The following is a 20104-nucleotide window of genomic DNA, read 5'->3' as shown; positions in this document are numbered from 1 at the left end:
TTTCAGTTTTACTCAAATTAGTACTACTACATCTAGTACTTTGTATGGCCTCCATGATTTTTAATGACAGCACCAAGCCTTCTAGGCATGGAATTGAAGTTGGCGACATTTTGCAACATCTATCTTTTTCCGTTCTTCAAGAATGACCTCTTTTAGAGACTGGATGCTGGATGGAGAGTGATGCTCAACTTATCTCTTCAGAATTCCCCATAGGTGTTCGACTGGGTTCATATCAGGAGCCACTGAATTACTTTCATCCTGTTCTTCATTAGAAATCCAACAGTGACCTTAGATGTGTTATGTTTTATGTCCGAATTAAAAGATTCGACAGTTGCTACAGTTGATGAAAACATTTTATTACATTTGAAAGTTTATGAATCCTTTGGAAATAAAATCTGAAAGGGGAACTCTCTAGCACTTAACTGTGTGTGGATGAGAGAACTGCTGAAATGTGCCATACAGGAATCCAAAGAAGCTTCTAGGCAGAAGTGAATGTAGAGAGAACCATGACACTTTTTCTCAGCTCAAAAGAAAAAAATCTGAATGAGTGGAGCAACACGTCCACTTTTATACCTGCATATCCGGAGGAGTGGCATGCAAATTCTACATTTCTCATTAACCTTATATAAAGCATCAGAAGTGTTTGGGGCTCACAAGGATGACCCCTAGTGTCACTACATTAACACACAACACAGAGTGAGTGGCAGATAGGGAATATACAGTTTGTGTAAAGTTGTTATAAATGTTCTGTTTGTTTTCATTTTAATTTCACATGGTTTTGAATTTTTTTTATATACCATATTCAAGAAAAGTTTAAATTAAAGTGCCCCATTAATGCTATTTTAAAGGTTTCTAATTTAGTTTTGGAGGTCAACTATAACAGGTTTACATCCATCAAAGGTCAAAAAACAATTTCATTTTCTCATAATACACATTGCACATCACCACGTTTCGATGATTCTCAAACAACTCGTCTCATGATTCAGTCTGTCTAAATCCCTTCTTTCGGTCAGCCTACTCTGCTCTGATTGGCCAGTCTGTTGTGATTGGTCTACTGCTTACAGCGCCTGTCAGAAATGAAATGCCCATTACCATAACTGAACCTCAGCTCTAGAGGATTCCTAAATCTCACAGATTGTACACACTGTAAAGACATGGAGGGAGAGAGAGAGAGAGACTGAGACTGTGATATTGATGCTGTGCATACCGTGTTTGACAGATTTTTGTTTGTGTTTATTCTGGTGAATAAAATCTGGATTATTCGCTGACCCCAACTTCTTCATCCTTCTTCATTTGAACCTTGTTACTTGAACCCGGGACAAGGAAGTCAGCCATGCAGCCAGCCATGCAGACAGCTCAACCAACGCCACTTGCGGAGCTTGTCAAGTCATTTGCTGGTCTTCATCAAACACAACATTAGGCGCTGATGGACCTCAGGTTGGAACAAGAGGATCAGTTCCGTCTGTTGGTCCAAGCACAGGAAAAAGACCAGCAGACCATTCAGAGCTTACTCAGCTGGGTAACCCAATTGCCAGTGCGCCTGATCCCGCTGCTGTCCGGGGAGGCACAGGTGGCAGAGCAACAGCTGCCTGTGGCGAACCTCCTGGTCTATGAAGACCTGAAGTGGGCCCAGTGCTCAGTGGACTTGGGTGACAGCGGCCAACCTTTCATGATGGCCCAAAAGCTACAAGACGCTTGCTGCAAGCGGCTGATGGCCGAGACACGTGATGTCGAAAAAGTGATCAATCTGGTGGTGCTGGAGCAGTTTGTTGCTCGGTTTCCATGAGGAGCAGCCAAGTAGGTACAGTGCCACCGCCGTCACTGGCACTGGCCATCCAGCTGGCTGAGGATCATCTCGTGGCATGCCCTGGGGTCGGCGAGCCCCACCCTAACCTCTCTCTCTCCAACCCCTCTCCCCATCCTTCTGCTTTAAATGCATGTTGAAATCCATGGTTCATAAATTCATAAAGGAAGATGCCAAAAATTGGGATAAATGGCTCGACCCCCTTTTGTTCGCGATGCAGGAGGTTCCACAAGCCTCCACTGGGTTTTTCCCATTTGAGCTTCTCTATGGTTGTCAGCCCCATGGGGTGCTTGATGTCATCAGAGAGGCTTGGGAGGAGAGGCCTTCAAACAGCCTCAGTGAAATTCAGTATGTCATGGACCATCGAGCAAAACTCCACACACTGGGGTGGCTCGCTATGGAGAATTTGCTCCAGGCCCAAGACAAACAACATCGGCTGTAAGACAGGGGTACACGAGAGCATCAATTTACACCAGGAGATAAAGTGCTTGAACTACTTCCAACATCTAGTTCCAAATTACTCACAAAGTGGCAAGGACCTTTTGTGGTCACACAGCGAGTTGGGGATCTCGATTATCAGGTAAGACAAACGGACAGGGGTAATTCATGTCAAAATTATCATCTCAATCTGTTAAAACACTGGAATGAGGTGATGTCGGTTGAGTTAGCAGCAGCTGTTTCATCAGAGGAAGATGTCAAAACCAATCTGCTCGCTCTGGTCCCAGGGGGAGATCACCTCTCGCTGCTGCAGCTCACCGATTTAGCCAAGTCGCAAGCAGATTTTACAGATGTGTTTTCACCCCTCCTCAGTTGTATGAATCTCATACAGCACCATATCGAAATGATTCTCGGGAAGTGGCTCGCAGCCGTCACTATCTTTTACCTAAACACTAGAAAAATAGCGGTACAGGATGAATTAAAGGCCATGCTAGAGTTAGGCGTAATAGAAAAATCACGAGCCAATAGTTTTGGTACCCAAAACGGATGGCTCAGTCCGTGTCTGTGTCAATTATAGATGGGTGAACACTGGTTGAACAATGGGTGAACTGATGGGTGAACAAAAAGGCCACATTGTGATATGGGAGCATCAAGAAAGCGTAGCTTGACAACCCCTCGCACTTCTGCAAAGTAAGACAGAGGCGCTTCTGGACCACCGAGGTGGACATTGTCTGGCCGAGGGCCTGCACCTTGACTTTGATCACGATCAGTCAACAATTGACTCAACCTCGGCTCAGAACTACCCTCGTGCATTAAGAGTGCCTTGGCCTCACATGCAGGGGAGGTGTGGTCTATGCACAGACACCCCACCATTGAGGGTAGTGAGAGAGGGGAGGGAAAAAAAAAAACTTTATGCAGATTTTGGCACTTTTGGCATTCCACACTGACAAGTTTTCCATGCACTTCTGAAAAGACCCAGGAAAGCATGGCTGTAATCTTCAAATCTGAGTCAGCATAAGCACACACCATTACAGTGGGAAGCTCAGCATCACCCTAATTTCTAGAGCATAACAGCCATATCTCCGATGCAGCAATCAACATCTGTTCCTCAGCTGGAGCCCTGAAAGGAATGCTAGGTTCCCATATGAAAAGGACCAGCAATCCCATCCAGAAGCTGCACAGCTTGCAATGCGCTAGAGGGGGAGGGGCCCTAGGGGGTTGGTTCCCAGAAAGGAGAAGCCCTCAATCCTCAAGTCACCCAAGCTATTTCACCAAAGTAGACCTCTCCTGGTGGCCACCAGCGAGGGTGCTACAGTGGAGAATAGGCAAGGAGACAGCACATGAACAGCACATGAACCACCCACGAACATGTGAAACAGTGATCATGGCTGCTAGTGAGGACAGGAAACGACCACATCCAGAAACATACAGGTGGAATGTCATCTTTAGAAGACACAACTCACACCCATGCAAGCTCTTTTAGGACACTCGCTCTCTCTTGGTGCTGAAGAACACGGGGGAGAAGAACGCAGCACCACTGACAGGGAATGTGCAGCCTGTAGTGTGCACTCACTCTCTTTGAAGACGCAGTTCTTACCAGCTGTAATAAAAACTTTTTAGCACACTGAAAAAGCACCATCACCAGCTGTAAGAACAGCTTTTTAGCGCTCTCTGAAGGAGCACACACAGAAAACAAGAGGACTCGATCACCGCCTTAGCCCCGTCACACAAACACCAATGAAGACTGCTTGTAGATTAGAGACCGGAACAAACGAACCGTTTCGCTCCAAAGTGAAAAGCTAAAGATGCAATGCACCTGCTGCTCATTATATAACCACACAGAGCAGCTGCTGAAAATAATTGCATGTCAATGTGCATTGGCTCGTTTTAGTTACACTCAAAGTAGATTGGCCTCTCTAGCGAGCAGACAGACCGAAGAATAAGATACCTTTCTAAACCTTTCCTCCATCTCGTCCATTCAAATTTTCACTTCCTGTCCTCCACCTGAATTTCACATGTCATCAGAACCACGTGATTGCAAACAAGCTATCCAATCAGTCCAATTCATGAATCAATTGTTTGATGTGATTTGCGAACCAATTTAACAGGATGACTGAAAAGAATCAGTTCGAGCACAAATCGGACACCGCTTTTGCATCTTTGAGCATGTTACTAAAATAATGAGTAATGATGTGTTTTATGAAATGTAGTGGAGTAAAAAGTACGATCTTAAGCTTTGGAATGTAGTGAAGTAAAAGTTGCTCAAAATAAAAATACTGGAGTAAAGTACACATACTTGAAAAATGTATTTAGTAACAAAGAAAAATACCTTGTTACTGTCCACAGCTATGAACACATATTAGTTATTGTTTTCAAGTTTAATTATTTTCACCCTCAATAATGAAACAACCAATTCTACAAGACAGCTGAAAAAAATACTCTGGTGTAAGGTTATTCAAAGGTTAGCTTTGCAAGAGCCTGTATTCTGCCAATGCTGCCACAAGGCAAGATTTTTTTCTCCATGTAGATACATATTGAGGGATAAAAAACATTTTACTTTAATAGGGAGCAAGCATGTTCCACTTTGAGCTCTTGTCATTTAGTAGAAGCATGTTATCAAACTGGTGTACAGCTGGTACTGCTGGAATGTACTGCTGGTACATTCTGGCTGGGTGAACAGGGATTAAATGACTCACTCAAGGGCACAAAGTAGGTAGGGTTTCAGTAACTCCTCATTAGACACTGTGGGCTCCAAAAGTCTGAGACTACTGAGAACGCATTCTTTTCTAATTTAATGCTTAATGATCATTTCTGTTTTCACTTATAATGACAACTTGCACTCCCACTTGCATTGACTGCACACATTTGTGCAAATCATTTTGCTAGATCCATGTAATTTGAGAATGTTCCAAAAAGCTACTTGAGTAAAAAAGAAAATTGTTTATTTCTATGTTTGAATGACAAGATACCATATTTAGTTAAAATGGGCTATAGAAATTAACATTTCATAAATAACGTCTGTTTAGAAATCCTAAATTGATTCAAACTGTGTAGGAGCAGAAGCTTGAGGACACCTTTCCTATTTCTGCTTTTCAGCTACTTTGCTGATCAAGTGCCAGGTCTCTGTGGTCAAAGATCATATCTACAATATAGGTCATAAACAGAGGATAAAACTTCCCAGCATGTCCTTCTGTATTCAGTGCTGATGCTTAATACTAAATTCCCTTGTTGTGTGTGGAAGGGGAACCAGAGGGAGAGCATCCTGGTGTAACTTGAAAACAGAAGCATGGCGTTAGTTTACACCGTTATGCTGATGATACTCTGCTCTATGTTTCTTTGCCCTCTGTCGAAACTTACCAATCACAAAATTAACGTAATTGTAACGTCTGGACCAATCAGCCACACAATTATTCATTGTATTTAATGAATTACCCATAAACTCACTCTCACTATCAAAGTTCTCTGAACTCATCCCCCTAAAACTGTAACCAGCATCCCAATGTTGCTAGCACACAGGCCAACCTAGGTGTCCTGTTACAGGTATATGGTACTTTTATGATCCAGAAGAATTCTGGAGAGACTAGTGACTCATTCTTCCTGAGAAGGACAAATAAACTCTCTTAATCCTATGTATTCTCTATATAACCACTTGGGAAATGTATAAACATGTATCCAAGTTTCCCATCTCATGACTTTCCTTTTATAGGCTTTATTCTATGTATTAATTCTCTCTTTTGAACTATTTTGGTATTAATGTTCCATAGTTGCAAATGTATAGTTAACTGAGATCACATTGGCAGCATGCTTGGTATCTACGGATTCCAACTTTCATTTCCTATTTGGTAATTTATGTTACATGTTACTAACTCTGTGACACATTAGTATTATAAGAATCTAGAAGGTTATTCTCTCATTCATCCAATCCAGTGTCTTATGCTAATATCTTGCTACAGAACAAAGACTCGTAAAACTTCCCTCTGAAAGGGGAACTCCTTATTGGCTTTTATGAGCCAGCTACAAAGTAATCTGAACAATTACTAGGGCTCAATTTTGAGCACCACTAATAAGCAGAATCTAATAGGAAAGCTCTCCTCTTCCTCTCCCTTTTTCTTTCCTATTTGTTCAGAGGTCAAGCCTGTCGTGAGCCATCAGTAAGAAATACTAAGAAATAATTTGACCACAAGAACCATCTTAAGTCATTTGTTGAACCTAGCTGTATTTTATACAACTGTGCCTTTAGCCCTAAATTCTGTTTGATCTTGCAGTAGTCTCTTGCCCTTACTCTCACCACAAGCATGCCTAAATGTTGCAGATGCTCAGCCTAACTGCCCAGATGGCAGACCAAAAGGACTGGCTAGGTGTCGTGAGGAACACCCTCCTAACCAGTGCTGCTGATCAATTACAGCACCAGAGCCAAAAGCAACTGGACAAAGATGGAAGAGAAGTAAAGGCAGACGACTCAAACCAGAGGTGTGATCACAATGATCTGACTGAAGTCAACTTCTTCCTGGCCCACATCCTCGCTGTTTTGAAACAGGAGGTGAACAACCTCAAACTCCAGATCACAGAGACTCACAAGGAGCTGATGCATGCTAAAAGCCACATAGACCAGCTAGAGATGGAGGCTTGGGACAGACGCAAGGACCCTGACAGAATAGAGACACAGAAGAAAAGAGAACTGAGACTCCTCTGAATCCAACTGGTTCTCTTTCATCAAGACAATATCAGCAAAGATTCAACGGGAGCCTCCACAAATTGCATCAGGACAGTTTTAATTCATCTTGGAGAGACATGCAAGTATCAAACTTAGTCTCATTATCGGATACATTGAGTATCCTTACCCCTTTTAAAGAAGGGCCTGTTAAAACTAAACTGATGGTTTGCTCAAGGCTGTTGATCTGCTGAAATGCCCAACAATGATGTAACCTCTTGCTTCCTGTACTCTGCTCTAGCTCTCTCTCTCTCTTGGTAAACTGTATGCATGTATGTGTGTGAATATTAGAGTAGTTTAAGTGTTTAGTCTAGTTAATAAAGTCTTGTTAATGTCACACGTAAGGTTGTCCGTGTTTTGCGCTCATATACGGGAGTCCCTATTCATGTCGGTCCTGACTACAGGCTTTTAGTAGAATAAGATTGTTATTTCCCATAACCTGGAAATGAACATTTCTTAGAATTAATAAACAATTAACACTGTGTGTTCATTGAACAACAGGTTAATTGATTGTAATATTAAGTTTATTACATTCAGTTAATTTTATTAACTGATTAAAATATTAATAATTAATTATAACTAGTTATGATTAATTATTCATATTTATTTTGAGCTAATTTGCTACATAATGCATAGCTGATACAAAAAATTGGATGACCAGTAATTTCCTACAACTAAATTCAGAAAAAACAGATTCTAATTACTGGACCAAAAACTTCTGGATGTAATAACCTAGAATACTGTCTTACACTTGATGGCTGCTCTGTTAAGTTTTCATTATCAGTTAGGAACCTGGGTGTGCTCTTTGATGCCAATTTCTCATTTGAAAGCCACATTTCTAGCATTTGTAAAACAGCATTCTTCCTTCTTAAAAATATATCTAAACTACAACAAATGCTCTCAATGACAAATGCAGAACAGTTAGTTCATGCGTTCATGACCTCAAGGCTAGATTACTGTAATGCTCTACTAGATGGTTGGCTCCCAATGTAGTGCTGGCAGAATCCAGCTAATATGGTCATACTTCCTGTTTCTAGTAAGAACTCTAGCTGCTGGGTTTTGAACCATCTTTACTTTATCAAGCGAGCAGCTTGAACTATTAAACTATTAAAGGGGTGATGAACTTAATATAATATAGAATATAAAATAGAATATAAGAGGTCATTATACTTTAAGTATATCCTGTAAATTTTAGAGCTAAAAACTTCCTTGTTAGTCCAATAAAAGCTTTAATTGACACCAGACCCAGCAAACGACAGGATTTACAAAGTGGGGATCTATGACGTCAAAGGGCAGCAAGCACTGCCTCTGCAGAAGAAAATCAATGCCTACTTCATCACTTCCTGTTTAGCCCCGCCCACTGATTCACGCATGACATGCAATAGAATAGGTAGCCTAAGTAACATGTGGTTAAACCGGTTTGAGCTACCAAGCAATAAACATACCGTTGAGGATTACAAAATATTGTGCAGTGCCTGGACTTGATAGTAATGCGATAACATGTGAGTAATGTGTTAATTTTAATGCCTGATCTGATATTAAAGATTCATGTACAGTCAGATGTTGTTTGTCTGTGTTTGTCAGTAAATCAAAACCATGAATAAACACTCAACTTGCGTTGTTTCTCTTAGTAGGACGGAAATAATCTGTTATTTAACTGTGATTAAATTATATAAAGAAAGCAATCAAAGAAAGCTTTCTTTGCAGTCATTGGAGCAGCGCGCACTGAAGCTGCCAATCACAGTGCGAGTTTATCAATGACTGACGTGCAAAACTCCCATTTTATTCAACAAATCTTTTAGTTATATCACGTTTGCACTGTTAGTGAAGATGAAAGCATTTGTTAGTGTACAGAAATTGAGTTGCAATGACGAGATCACTGCTTTCATGTGTTCAACATGTCTTTAATTGGCTACAGTGTTCATCTATGCATCCTTTCATGCCACAATCTCAATATAATGCCATAGATCTAAATGTAATGCAACACTTTACACGATTAGTTAACCTTGAGAGCTGTAATAGTAAAAACGCGCTAAAAGAGAAAGTAATATTTGGCTATTTCAAATGGAAAGATGTTAGCCAATCACAGTAGTGAGCATTTACACTGAAGTCTCACAGCAGACACGCCCCTTAAAACAGAGCGTTCAAACCAGAGGACTAAAATCAGGGTAGGAAAAATGCCTTTAATTTATAAATTATGACAATTTTGGATGTAAAAAGCATTCTAACATTATAAGTGCACCCCAGGAAACATTATAAAACAATAAACCAACACAGTTCATGACCCATTTAAACATCGTACAGATTTTAAAATCTTGCTAATCACTTACAAAGCACTAAATGGTTTAGCTCCCCAGTATCTGAGCGAGCTCTTAACACATTATAGTCCTTCACGTCTATTGCAATCTCAGAATTCAGGCCAATTAATAATACTTAGAATAAATTCAAATCAACTGCAGATGGTAGATCCTTCTCCTAAACTCTGGAACAATCTTCCTAGCATTGTTCGGGAAGCAGACAGTCTGTCAGTTTAAATCTAGACTAAAAATCTATTTAACCTTGTATACACAACACATTATGAATTTATGTTTTCAAATCCATTAAAGGATTGTTAGGCTGCATAAATTAGTGTTCAGCCGGAACCTGGAACACTTCCTATAACAAGTCAAGTCAAGTCACCTTTATTTATATAGCGCTTTTTACAATGCAGATTGTGTCAAAGCAGCTTTACATTGATAACTGTTACATAATTTGGCTGCACAGCAGCTCTTAAATAATAGTGTCAATGCAGGCAGATCAGAAGCACTGTTGAATAAATGTCAATAATACTATTGAATATCAAATGTCAAGTGACACCAGTTGTACCAGATGTACTCGTTAAATCAGAAGAAGAATGACATCTACACTAATATTAGTCTCTCTGTTTATCCCGAGGCCATATCTAGATCAGATGGAGAACCTGCACCTAGACGTGACAACAACGCAGCCCTGAAGTGTCAGCAGAGATCCATTTTTATCACCTGTTTGTCATCTGATGCCACCTGTTGGAGTTTGGGTTCCTTGCCACTTTTGCCTTTGACTTGCTTAGTTGGGGACACTTGATATTCAACAATGTTTTTGATTTGCCTGTATTGACACCATTGTATGTGAACAGAACTGAGCTGGACGATGACATCACTGTTTTTTCCAGTGCTAATTTATAGATGAACTAATTAATTATTGCTTTTTTCAATGGAATGAATCAATACTGAATTTACTTAAGCTGGACAATAACACCATTTTCTTAAAGAGTTGCTGTGAAGCCAAATTATATACCAGTTATCACTGTAAAGCTGCTTTGACACAATATGCATTGTAAAAAGCACTATATAAAGCTGCTTTGACACAAACTGCATTGTAAAAAGCGCTATATAAATGTCATGATCATGAGTTGGAGTGCCCTGTTTAGCTGCCAGAGGGCACTCCAACATGGACTTTTGTCACCTGTCTGAACTGCATTTCCCATAATTCACTCCTGGACTCATTATCCTCGTTTCATTGCACCCAACTGTTTTGTGTTTGCTCATTAGTTCTGTCTATTTAGTCTCAGTTGTTTCTGCCTTTGTTTGTGGTTTGTTATTATTTGTTACGTGCACTTTTGTTACCTCTGGTTTTCTCTTATGCTACAGGAACATCCCCAGGTGTGATGATTGTCTGAAGCCTGTATTTTTTATTTATTTATTTATTTATTTTTTTGATTGTCTGAAGCCCACCAATTTATTGGATGATGGTGTCATCATTCCTCAGATTTCGATAAAAAAACAAAGCAGTAATGGAGTAGCATGCCCTATTCAGGGAACCAAGTTTACATAAGTAACCAAGTCACTCTCAACGCTGTGATGTGTCATGCTACAAGTCCATGCCCATGCCTCAACACAAACTAACACTAATGAAAGTTTCTGAAGAGGCCTATCCTGTTGCCACAACCCCAAAAACAAAGAAACAACTGATCTGATTTATGCCACTGTCTTGCACAATCGACATACATCAACATTAATGCTTGACAAAGTCTGTGCAATCTTTCATCCTTTGACGACCCAAAGGGTGGAGGAGAAAAAGACTGCACTATTTTTACACACTATTTTGGCCTTCACATTTAAAATGTTGCATGGAGGTTGCATGGATGGCCTTCACAGTGACACCAACAGAAGACAAATTCCATCTTATTGTACCCTCACCAGGACTGATGGAATCAGTTTGTCTGGCTTAAAGGCATTCAAGTGTGTCCTCAGCCACGCATGAGCTAGTGCATCTCATCCAAAAGACAATGGAGAACCACAGAGGACATTGAGTGGTCTCATTTGAGGCAAACAGCCTAATATGATTCAAAAGTAGATGATTAATAATGTGATTCAATATGATATGCATATGAAATGTCTCAAAATAGCAACATGGCGCTCTTGGTTTCAGAGCAGATGAATACTGCACATCTATGCTAATTGTTTGCTTACTGTCTACTGTTGATTAATTATTACAACATTTACTTTATGTTGTTTATATTGTAAAAACATTGTATATGGTTCTGAGAGAGCATATTTTATCCCTCCATCTTTTTGACTGAGCAGCTGGCAATAGTAAAGCTGGTTATTTTTGGTATTTTGGCTCTGTTGTATTTTGGTTCTGTCCTACTGTTTAAAGCGTAAATCTGTTTTGACAAAGGAATCTCATCTCAGCGGTATATGTAAACTCTACCAGAATTGATTATTCTGCTCTGGTGGAAGAAGATCCCAATCACAGTATTGTTTAAAGGGTCATGAAACCCCCCTGTTTTAGCATGGTCGTTCACACCTCTGAGCTGGAAAAACTTTGTAAAAATGGGTGTGTAAAGCTCTGGAAAAGTGGGAGTGTAGAGGGGGGAAGAGGGGAGAGAACAACCAATGAAGCACAGACATAGAACACACTCATTATACACAATAATGAATATTAATATATGAGCACGGAGAAAATGACAACAAACTCCCAAGCACAAGGGAGAAATGCGAAAGAATATTTAATAGGGCTAATAATAGGCTACACTGCAGTCTCAAAATCAGTCTTTTGTCTATTAGAATAATCGTGTTGTTGCGTTCAGATAGGCTACACCACTGTATCAGTGTCCAGTTTGCACAAATGATTCATTTAAAGAAGACTAGCCACGTGGCTAGTGTTATTAAACTCATCGCGGAGCTCCGCGCTGAAACCGATCATATGTGCGCTCCGCGTCTTTATCATAACAGTCAAATTTTGCATCTGTTCCTATTCAAACTCCAGTTCTGACCGCATTGTGGGCAAAAACAAAACAACACATGTGCTGCTGTGCTGAGGGAAACAGCCTATGGCTCACATGTTTGAACACAGCTAGAGCAGGCAGAGGTGAATGAGCCGCACTTTTGTGACATTTGAATTCTCTGCTGTAATGCGATCTCACACGAACATATTTTCCATTTGTGCTGGTAGATTACAGCAAAACAATCCACATGCACACAAACTTCTGCTTTGGTCGTGTCTCAGGAAAACACATTGTGTTGTAGCACTGAGGAAACAAACACCAACGATATGTCTGAATGACAAGAGACCGAGGCGAGAGAAGTGATACTTCCTCATGCATAATACCGCAATTATAATCTTATGCATACTACGGCGCAGTGATTGGATTAAGTGAGCTTTATGTCATGAATATATGTCGAGAATCGCTCAAAACAGTCTACATCAGCATGTTCGACCATGCCCATACTTGGGCCGAAAGTACACGATTATGTCAGATTTTGTGACGTTGCTCCGACTCAGCTTTTCAAACCGGAAGACTGCAAAAATAACTATTTTTCACTTATGAATAACATTAACGAGTACCTTTACTGTTTGCAGTGATGTGCAGCCTATACATATCTGTTTACATCTCAAAAAAATGTTTTGGGGTTTCATGACCTGTTGCTGATGAAGAAGTCTCAGTACAGTGTCATGTGAAAGTTGATTTGAGCAGCACTCATCGTTCTATGTTGTAAAGTCCTTACAAATTATAGTTAGATTGATGCCATTCATCTAGAGATTGACTGCATCTACAAGTATGGTGATCAATACTGTTTCATTTGCTAAAAGAAACATCAGTATTCATGCAAGAGATGGATGTAATTATGTGTACTTAAAGGAGCTTTAACTTACAGCAAATCTGTTTATCTACTCTTTAAATGTGTGCAAGAAGCCTATTGTTCAAAGTAGAGAGAAGCATTCATTCACAGAAAAAAGTTTACATGAGTAAAATTTGCAAATACCAAAACATTTGCATTTTACTGAATATAACATCAAGTTCTTGAATATTCTTGAAAGTATAAGCGCCACATTTTAACTCTATGCATAACTCATTCAAAATGTGCAAACACTCTTCATGAACTGTTCAAATTGCTCTGATGTGCATTGGTTTCCATGACAATGACTTGTCACAGGAAGTGCTAACTCTAGATAGCACATACTCATCACCTTGTGACACCATATTGTAAACAAACCAGCCTAGGTGGCTAAGCTAACCCAACCTTTAGCTAAGACTAAGCTAACTAATAGCTTCAACAATCAGCAGTTAGCATCATTTATTTAAAGCCTTTAACTGCAGCTCGTGGGTCTTCAGTGTAAAGTGATCTAAACCATTCTCCTTTAACCACATTTCTGATTTCTCACTTTCTCTTTCCTTACCTTTAATTCTTCTCAGCTAATTACACCAAGTGTATTCCTTCCTGAACCATGTTCAGCTAAATTTGACGTTACTTTGTTAATTAAATCTAAATTGAATTATGTGTAAACTGTTTAGCTAGATTGCTCCTGTCTGCCTCGCTGCCTCTGCCTCGCTGCTGGTGTTTGCGTCTCCGTATAGCTTTGTTTTCTCTTACTTTTATTGAATCTCTTACTTTTATTCATTGTTGCTTATATTATTATTATCATTGCCTACCACATTAATCTGACGTCGCTAGCCTGTAATCTTTGAATCTAAATCGCTGTTACAACGCGTTTGCATCTCGCTTGTTAACTTGTCATCAGTCTCGCGCGCTCCTTTTCAAAGTGTTCATCAAACAGCTGTGGTAACTCGGATCAGTCTACAAACACAGTGAGTCATGTCATCCTTTCCCACTGTTATCTCCTGCTCAGTTTGTCACATGTTCAGTGTAGCTCTCTCTGCCAGCGACGAGGGATTTACATCTCATAAATGTAGGGAAATAGTCAGGCTGACAGAGAGAATCTCAGAATTAGAGACACGCATCCAAACTTTAATTTAACTTTAGTGAACTCTGTACATTGTTTGGTTCCGGCTGTAGAGCCCGCGCAGCAGGGCACTTGGGTAACGGTGAGGCGGCCTAGCCGCGGAAAACACCACTCTTCCGTTCCATTAAGAACATCAAACAGGTTCTCCCCACTCAGTGACGCACCCACTGAGAATCCTGTTGAAAGTGCCCTAGTTATTGGCGATTCTATTACACGGAACGTGAAAATAGAGACACCAGCCACCATAGTCACATGTTTGCCGGGAGCCAGAGCACCTGACATGTCAAGTCAAGTCAAATTTATTTATATAGCGCTTTTTACAATTGGTAATTGTTTCAAAGCAGCTTTACATATTAGAAGCGCAGAAAAAAAAGAGTAGTGGTTAAAAATAAGCTGTACAAGCAAGCGTGGTAATGTGTAACATATACAAGATGGTGCTACATTAAGCCAATGTTGGCTGACTCCCAGGGGTGGAAAAAAAAACCCCTAGGAGAAAAACCCAGCGTGCTAACACTGGGAAAAAAGTCCTAGGAGGGAAAAAACCCCTTGGAAGATATATATAATATATGTAAATGGATATGGAGATCAAAATCTGAATTATACATTTTTATTATTGAGATTAAAAATAGATTATATATAAATATATGTAAGCGGATACGGGGATTAAAAATCTGAATTATAGATGCAGCCAGAACTGGATCTGTAGGCCCATTGTCTCCTGGGCTACATTGTAGTAAGGTCCAGATACAGGTACTCCATCTGATCTGGATATGGCCTGGATCCAGCACCCGACAAACCTCAGGATAAGCAGAGAGGCTGATATTAGTGTAGATGCCATTCTTATTCTGATGTACAGGTATATCTAGTGTTATAGGAAATGTTCTAGGTTCCGGCCGACCTAATTATTGCAGCGTAACAATCTTTTAACGGATTTGAAAAATGTTAATGTATTGATAATGTGTTATCTGTTTGCAAGAGCAAAGAGATGTGTTTTTAGTCTAGATTTAAACTGACAGAGTGTGTCTGCTTCCCGAACAATGCTAGGAAGATTGTTCCAGAGTTTAGGTGCTAAATAGGAAAAGGATCTGCCGCCTTCAGTTGATTTTGATATTCTGGGTATTATCAACTGGCCTGAATTCTGAGATCGCAATAGACGTGAAGGACTATAATGCATTAAGAGCTCACTTAGGTACTGGGGAGCTAAACCATTTAGAGCTTTATAAGTAAGTAGCAAGATTTTAAAATCTATACGATGTTTAATAGGGAGCCAATGTAATGTTGACAGAACTGGGCTAATATGGTCATACTTTCTGGTTCTAGTAAGAACTCTAGCAGCCGCATTTTGGACCAACTGTTGTCTGTTTAAAAGCCAAGCAGAACCACCACCCAGTAGAGCGTTACAATAATCTAGTCTTGAGGTCATGAATGCATGAACCAACTGTTCCGCATTTATCATTGAGAGCATGTGTCGTAATTTAGATATGTTTTTTAGATGGAAGAAGGCGGTTTTACAGATACTGGAAACATGACTTTCAAATGAAAGATTGGTATCAAAGAGCACACCCAGGTTCCTAACTGAGGACAAAGATTTAATGGAGCACCCGTCAAGTGTTAGAGAGTATTCAAGGTTTTTTCGTGAGGAAGTTTTTGGTCCAAAGATTAGGATATCAGTTTTTTCTGAATTCAATAATAAGAAATTTCTTGTCATCCAGTTTTTAATGTCTGCTATGCATTCTGTTAGTTTTGTGAATTTGTAGGTTTCGTCAGGGCGCGAGGAAATATAGAGCTGAGTATCGTCATCGTAGCAGTGAAAACTAACTCTATGCTTCCTAATTATCTCTCCTAAGGGCAGCATGTACAGAGTGAAAAGCAACGGTCCTAGTACTGAGCCTTGTGGTACTCCATATTGAACTTGTGATCGATACGACATCTCTTCATTAACTACTACAGACTGATAACGGTCAGATGGGTAAGATTTGAACCATGCCAAAGCAATTCCACTAATGCCAATATAGTTTTCAAGTCTTTTTAGAATGTTGTGATCGATAGTGTCAAAAGCAGCACTGAGATCTAATAACACTAATAGAGAAATACAGCCATGATCGGATGATAAGAGTAGATCGTTTGTAACTCTAACGAGAGCAGTCTCAGTACTATAGTATAGTCTAAATCCTGACTGGAAATCCTCACAGATTACATTTCTTTCTAAAAAGGAGCACAGTTGTGTTGAAACTGCCTTTTCTAGTATCTTTGACAGAAAAGGTTGATTCGAGATTTGCCTGTAATTTACTAAATCTCTTGGATTTAGTTCAGTTTTTTCATAAGAGGTTTAATAATAGCCTGCTTAAAAGTTTTTGGCACGTATCCTAGTGTTAAGGATGAATTAATTATATCAAGAAATGGACCTACGACCTCTGGAAGCATTTCTTTCAGTAGTTTAGTCGGCATTGGGTCTAACATACATGTTGTTGATTTTGATGATTTGATAAGTTTAGATAATTCTTCCTCTCCTATAGCGGCGAATGATTCTAGTTTTACCTCAGGGACACTACAGTGCACTGTCTGAAGCGAAACTGTAGACGGTTGCATGTTTTTAATTTTCTCTCTAATATTGTCAATCTTGCAAGTAAAGAAGTTCATAAAGTCATTACTGCTGTGCTCTTTGGAAACGTCCGCAGTTGAATCTCTGTTTCTAGTTAATTTAGCCACTGTGTCAAATAAATACCTAGGATTATGTTTGTTTTCTATTAAGAGATTTGAAAAATAAGTAGATCTAGCATTTCTTATAGCCGTTCTGTACTCAATCATTTTTTCTTTCCACAAAAGGCGAAAAACTTCTAGTTTTGTTTTCTTCCAACTACGTTCGGCTTTTCTCACAGCTCGTTTTAGAGCCCGAGTGTGCTCATCATACCACGGCGTTGGATTATTTTCCTTAATCTTCTTTAGACGTAAAGGAGCGACTGCATCTAATGTGCTGGAAAAGAGAGAGCCAATAGTTTCTGTTGCAGCATCGAGTTCTTCTAAGTTGTCAGGTATACTAAGGCGATGAAACTGCTCGGGGAGATTATTTATAAAGCAATCTTTAGTGGTAGAAGTGATGGTTCTACCATATTTATGGCTGGGTGGTGGTTTTGTAGCCTTGGCTAACTGTAGTATACACAAGACTAAATAATGATCTGATATATCATCGCTCTGCTGTAGAATTTCAACAGCATCAATATCAATTCCATGCGACAGTATTAGATCTAGGGTATGATTACGACAATGAGTGGGTCCTGACACGTGTTGTCTAACTCCAATAGAGTTTAAAATGTCTGCAAATGCCAATTCAAATGTGTCTTTATTATTATCTACATGGATATTAAAATCACCCACAACAAGGACTTTATCCGCAGCCAGTACTAACTCTGATAGAAAATCAGCAAATTCTTTAATAAAGTCTGCATGGTGTCCTGGTGGCCTGTATAAAGTAGCCTGCACAAATGTCAACTTACATAATGTACATAAAGCACCATCACTTCAAAGGAATTATATTTGAAATTCTTTTGAATGATTCTGACATATTACTATAAATTACAGCAACACCTCCCCCTTTGCCTTTCTGTCGAGGATTGTGTCGATAATCATAACCTTGAGGACTAGACTCATTTAAAGTAATGTAATCGTCCGGTTTTAGCCAGGTTTCTGTCAAACACAGCACATCTAGATTATTGTCTGTGATAATATCGTTTACAATAAGTGCTTTTGAAGAAAGTCATCTAATATTTAACAACCCAAGCTTTATCATTTGTTTATCATTATTATCTCTATTTTTTATTTGTTGAACATCAATTAAATTTTTACTATTAAATGGGTTTGGAAGTTTTTTTGTTTTTATTAATTCGGGGTACAGACACAGTCTCTATGTGATAATGTCTAGGTGCGAGAGTTTCTATGTGTTGGGAATTATCTGACTTTTGTAACGTGAGGCAGCTGGCAGACGGTCGGTTTAGCCAGTCTGTCTGCTTCCTGTCCTGGGCCCCAGTTTGTCGTGTTTTAGTTCTAAGACTATGTGCCATATTACTAGAGAGAAGAGCAGCACCATCCTGGGACGGATGAATACCATCTCTTTTCAACAGGTCAGGTCTGCCCCAAAAGCTTTTCCAATTGTCTATGAAACCTATATTATTCTGTGGACACCACTTAGACAGCCAGCCATTGAGTGATGATAATCTGCTAACTATCTCATCACTCCGACGAACAGGAAGAGGGCCAGAACAAATTACTTCTCCTGACATTGCACTTGCGAGTTCACACACCTCTTTAATGTTAATTTTAGTGATCTCCGACTGGCGAAGTCGAACATCATTTGTGCCGTCGTGAATAATAATTTTAGAGTATTTACGATTAGCATTAGCCAACACTTTTAAATTTGCTTTGATGTCAGGTGCTCTGGCTCCCGGCAAACATGTGACTATGGTGGCTGGTGTCACTATTTTCACGTTCCGTGTAATAGAATCGCCAATGATTAGGGCACTTTCAACAGAATTCTCAGTGGGTGCGTCACTGAGTGGGGAGAACCTGTTTGATGTTCTTACTGGAACGGAAGAGTGGTGTTTTCCACGGCTAGTCCGCCTCACCATTACCCAAGTGCCCTGCTGCGCGGGCTCTACAGCCGGAACCGAACAATGTACAGAGTTCACTAAGCTAGTCGCATCCAAAACAGTATCTGAGGCTCCTACGTTCTTACTATCCTCGATTAAAGTTTGGATGCGTGTCTCTAATTCTGAGATTCTCTCTGTCAGCCTGACGATTTCCCTACATTTATGAGATGTAAATCCCTCGTCGCTGACTGAGAGAGCTACACTAAACATGTTACAGACTGTGCAAAAGATGACTGAGGGAGAGGATGACATGACTCACCATATTTGTAGACTGATCCGATCCGAGTTACCACAGCTGTTTGATGAACGCGTTAAAAAAGGAGCGCGCGAGACTGATAACAAGTTAACCAGCGAGATCCAACCGCGTTACAGCGATTTAGATTCAAAGATTACAAGCTAGCGACGTCAGATTAATGTGGTAGGCAATAATAATATAATCAAAAATCAATAAAAGTAAGAGAAAACTAAGCTATACGGAGTCCTGGGCCCCAGTTTGTCATGTTTTAGCTCTGAGACTATGTGCCATATTACTAGAGATAAGAGCAGCACCATCCCGGGACGGATGAATACCATCTCTTTTCAACAGGTCAGGTCTGCCCCAAAAACTGGCTAAACCGACCGTCTGCTGGCTGCCTCACGTTACAGAAGTCAGATAATTCCCAACACATAGAAACTCTTGCACCTAGATATTATCACATAGAGACTGTGTCTGTACCCCGAATTAGTAAAAACAAAAAACGTCCAAACCCATTAAATGGTAAAAATTTAATTGATGTTCAACAAATAAAAAATAGAGATAATAATGATAAACAAATGATAAAGCTTGGGTTGTTAAATATTAGATGACTTTCTTCAAAAGCACTTATTGTAAACGATATTATCACAGACAATAATCTAGATGTGCTGTGTTTGACAGAAACCTGGCTAAAACCGGACGATTACATTACTTTAAATGAGTCTAGTCCTCAAGGTTATGATTATCGACACAATCCTCGACAGAAAGGAAAAGGGGGAGGTGTTGCTGTAATTTATAGTAATATTTACAGTATCAGCCAGAAGTATTTCAGATATAATTCCTTTGAAGTGATGGTGCTTTACGTAACATTATGTAAGTTGACATTTGTGTTGGCTACTGTATAAAGGCCACCAGAACACCATACAGACTTTATCAAAGAGATTGCCGATTTTCTATCAGAATTAGTACTAGCTGCAGATAAAGTCCTGGTTGTTGGTGATTTTAAT

General features: G+C 39.7%; 2 protein-coding genes across 5 annotated transcripts in view; both read right to left on the bottom strand.

Annotated features, from left to right (window-relative positions):
* LOC137030813 (collagen alpha-1(XXV) chain-like) overlaps nt 1-20104 on the bottom strand; it is a 222707-nt gene that overhangs the window by 172881 nt on the left and 29722 nt on the right. The window lies entirely within an intron of this gene.
* LOC137030163 (uncharacterized) lies at nt 14896-18841 on the bottom strand. Its single transcript, XM_067400324.1, has 2 exons — nt 18174-18841; nt 14896-15016 (listed from the first exon to the last, which is right to left on the bottom strand). The coding sequence occupies exons 1-2, from the start codon at nt 18839-18841 to the stop codon at nt 14896-14898; spliced, it is 789 nt and encodes a 262-aa protein (XP_067256425.1).

The sequence above is a fragment of the Chanodichthys erythropterus genome, chromosome 11, assembly GCF_024489055.1.
Source record: "Chanodichthys erythropterus isolate Z2021 chromosome 11, ASM2448905v1, whole genome shotgun sequence".
NCBI lineage: Eukaryota > Metazoa > Chordata > Actinopteri > Cypriniformes > Xenocyprididae > Chanodichthys > Chanodichthys erythropterus.
The sequence above is the reverse complement of the archived record's forward strand: the minus strand, read 5'-3'. Positions and strand labels throughout refer to the sequence as shown.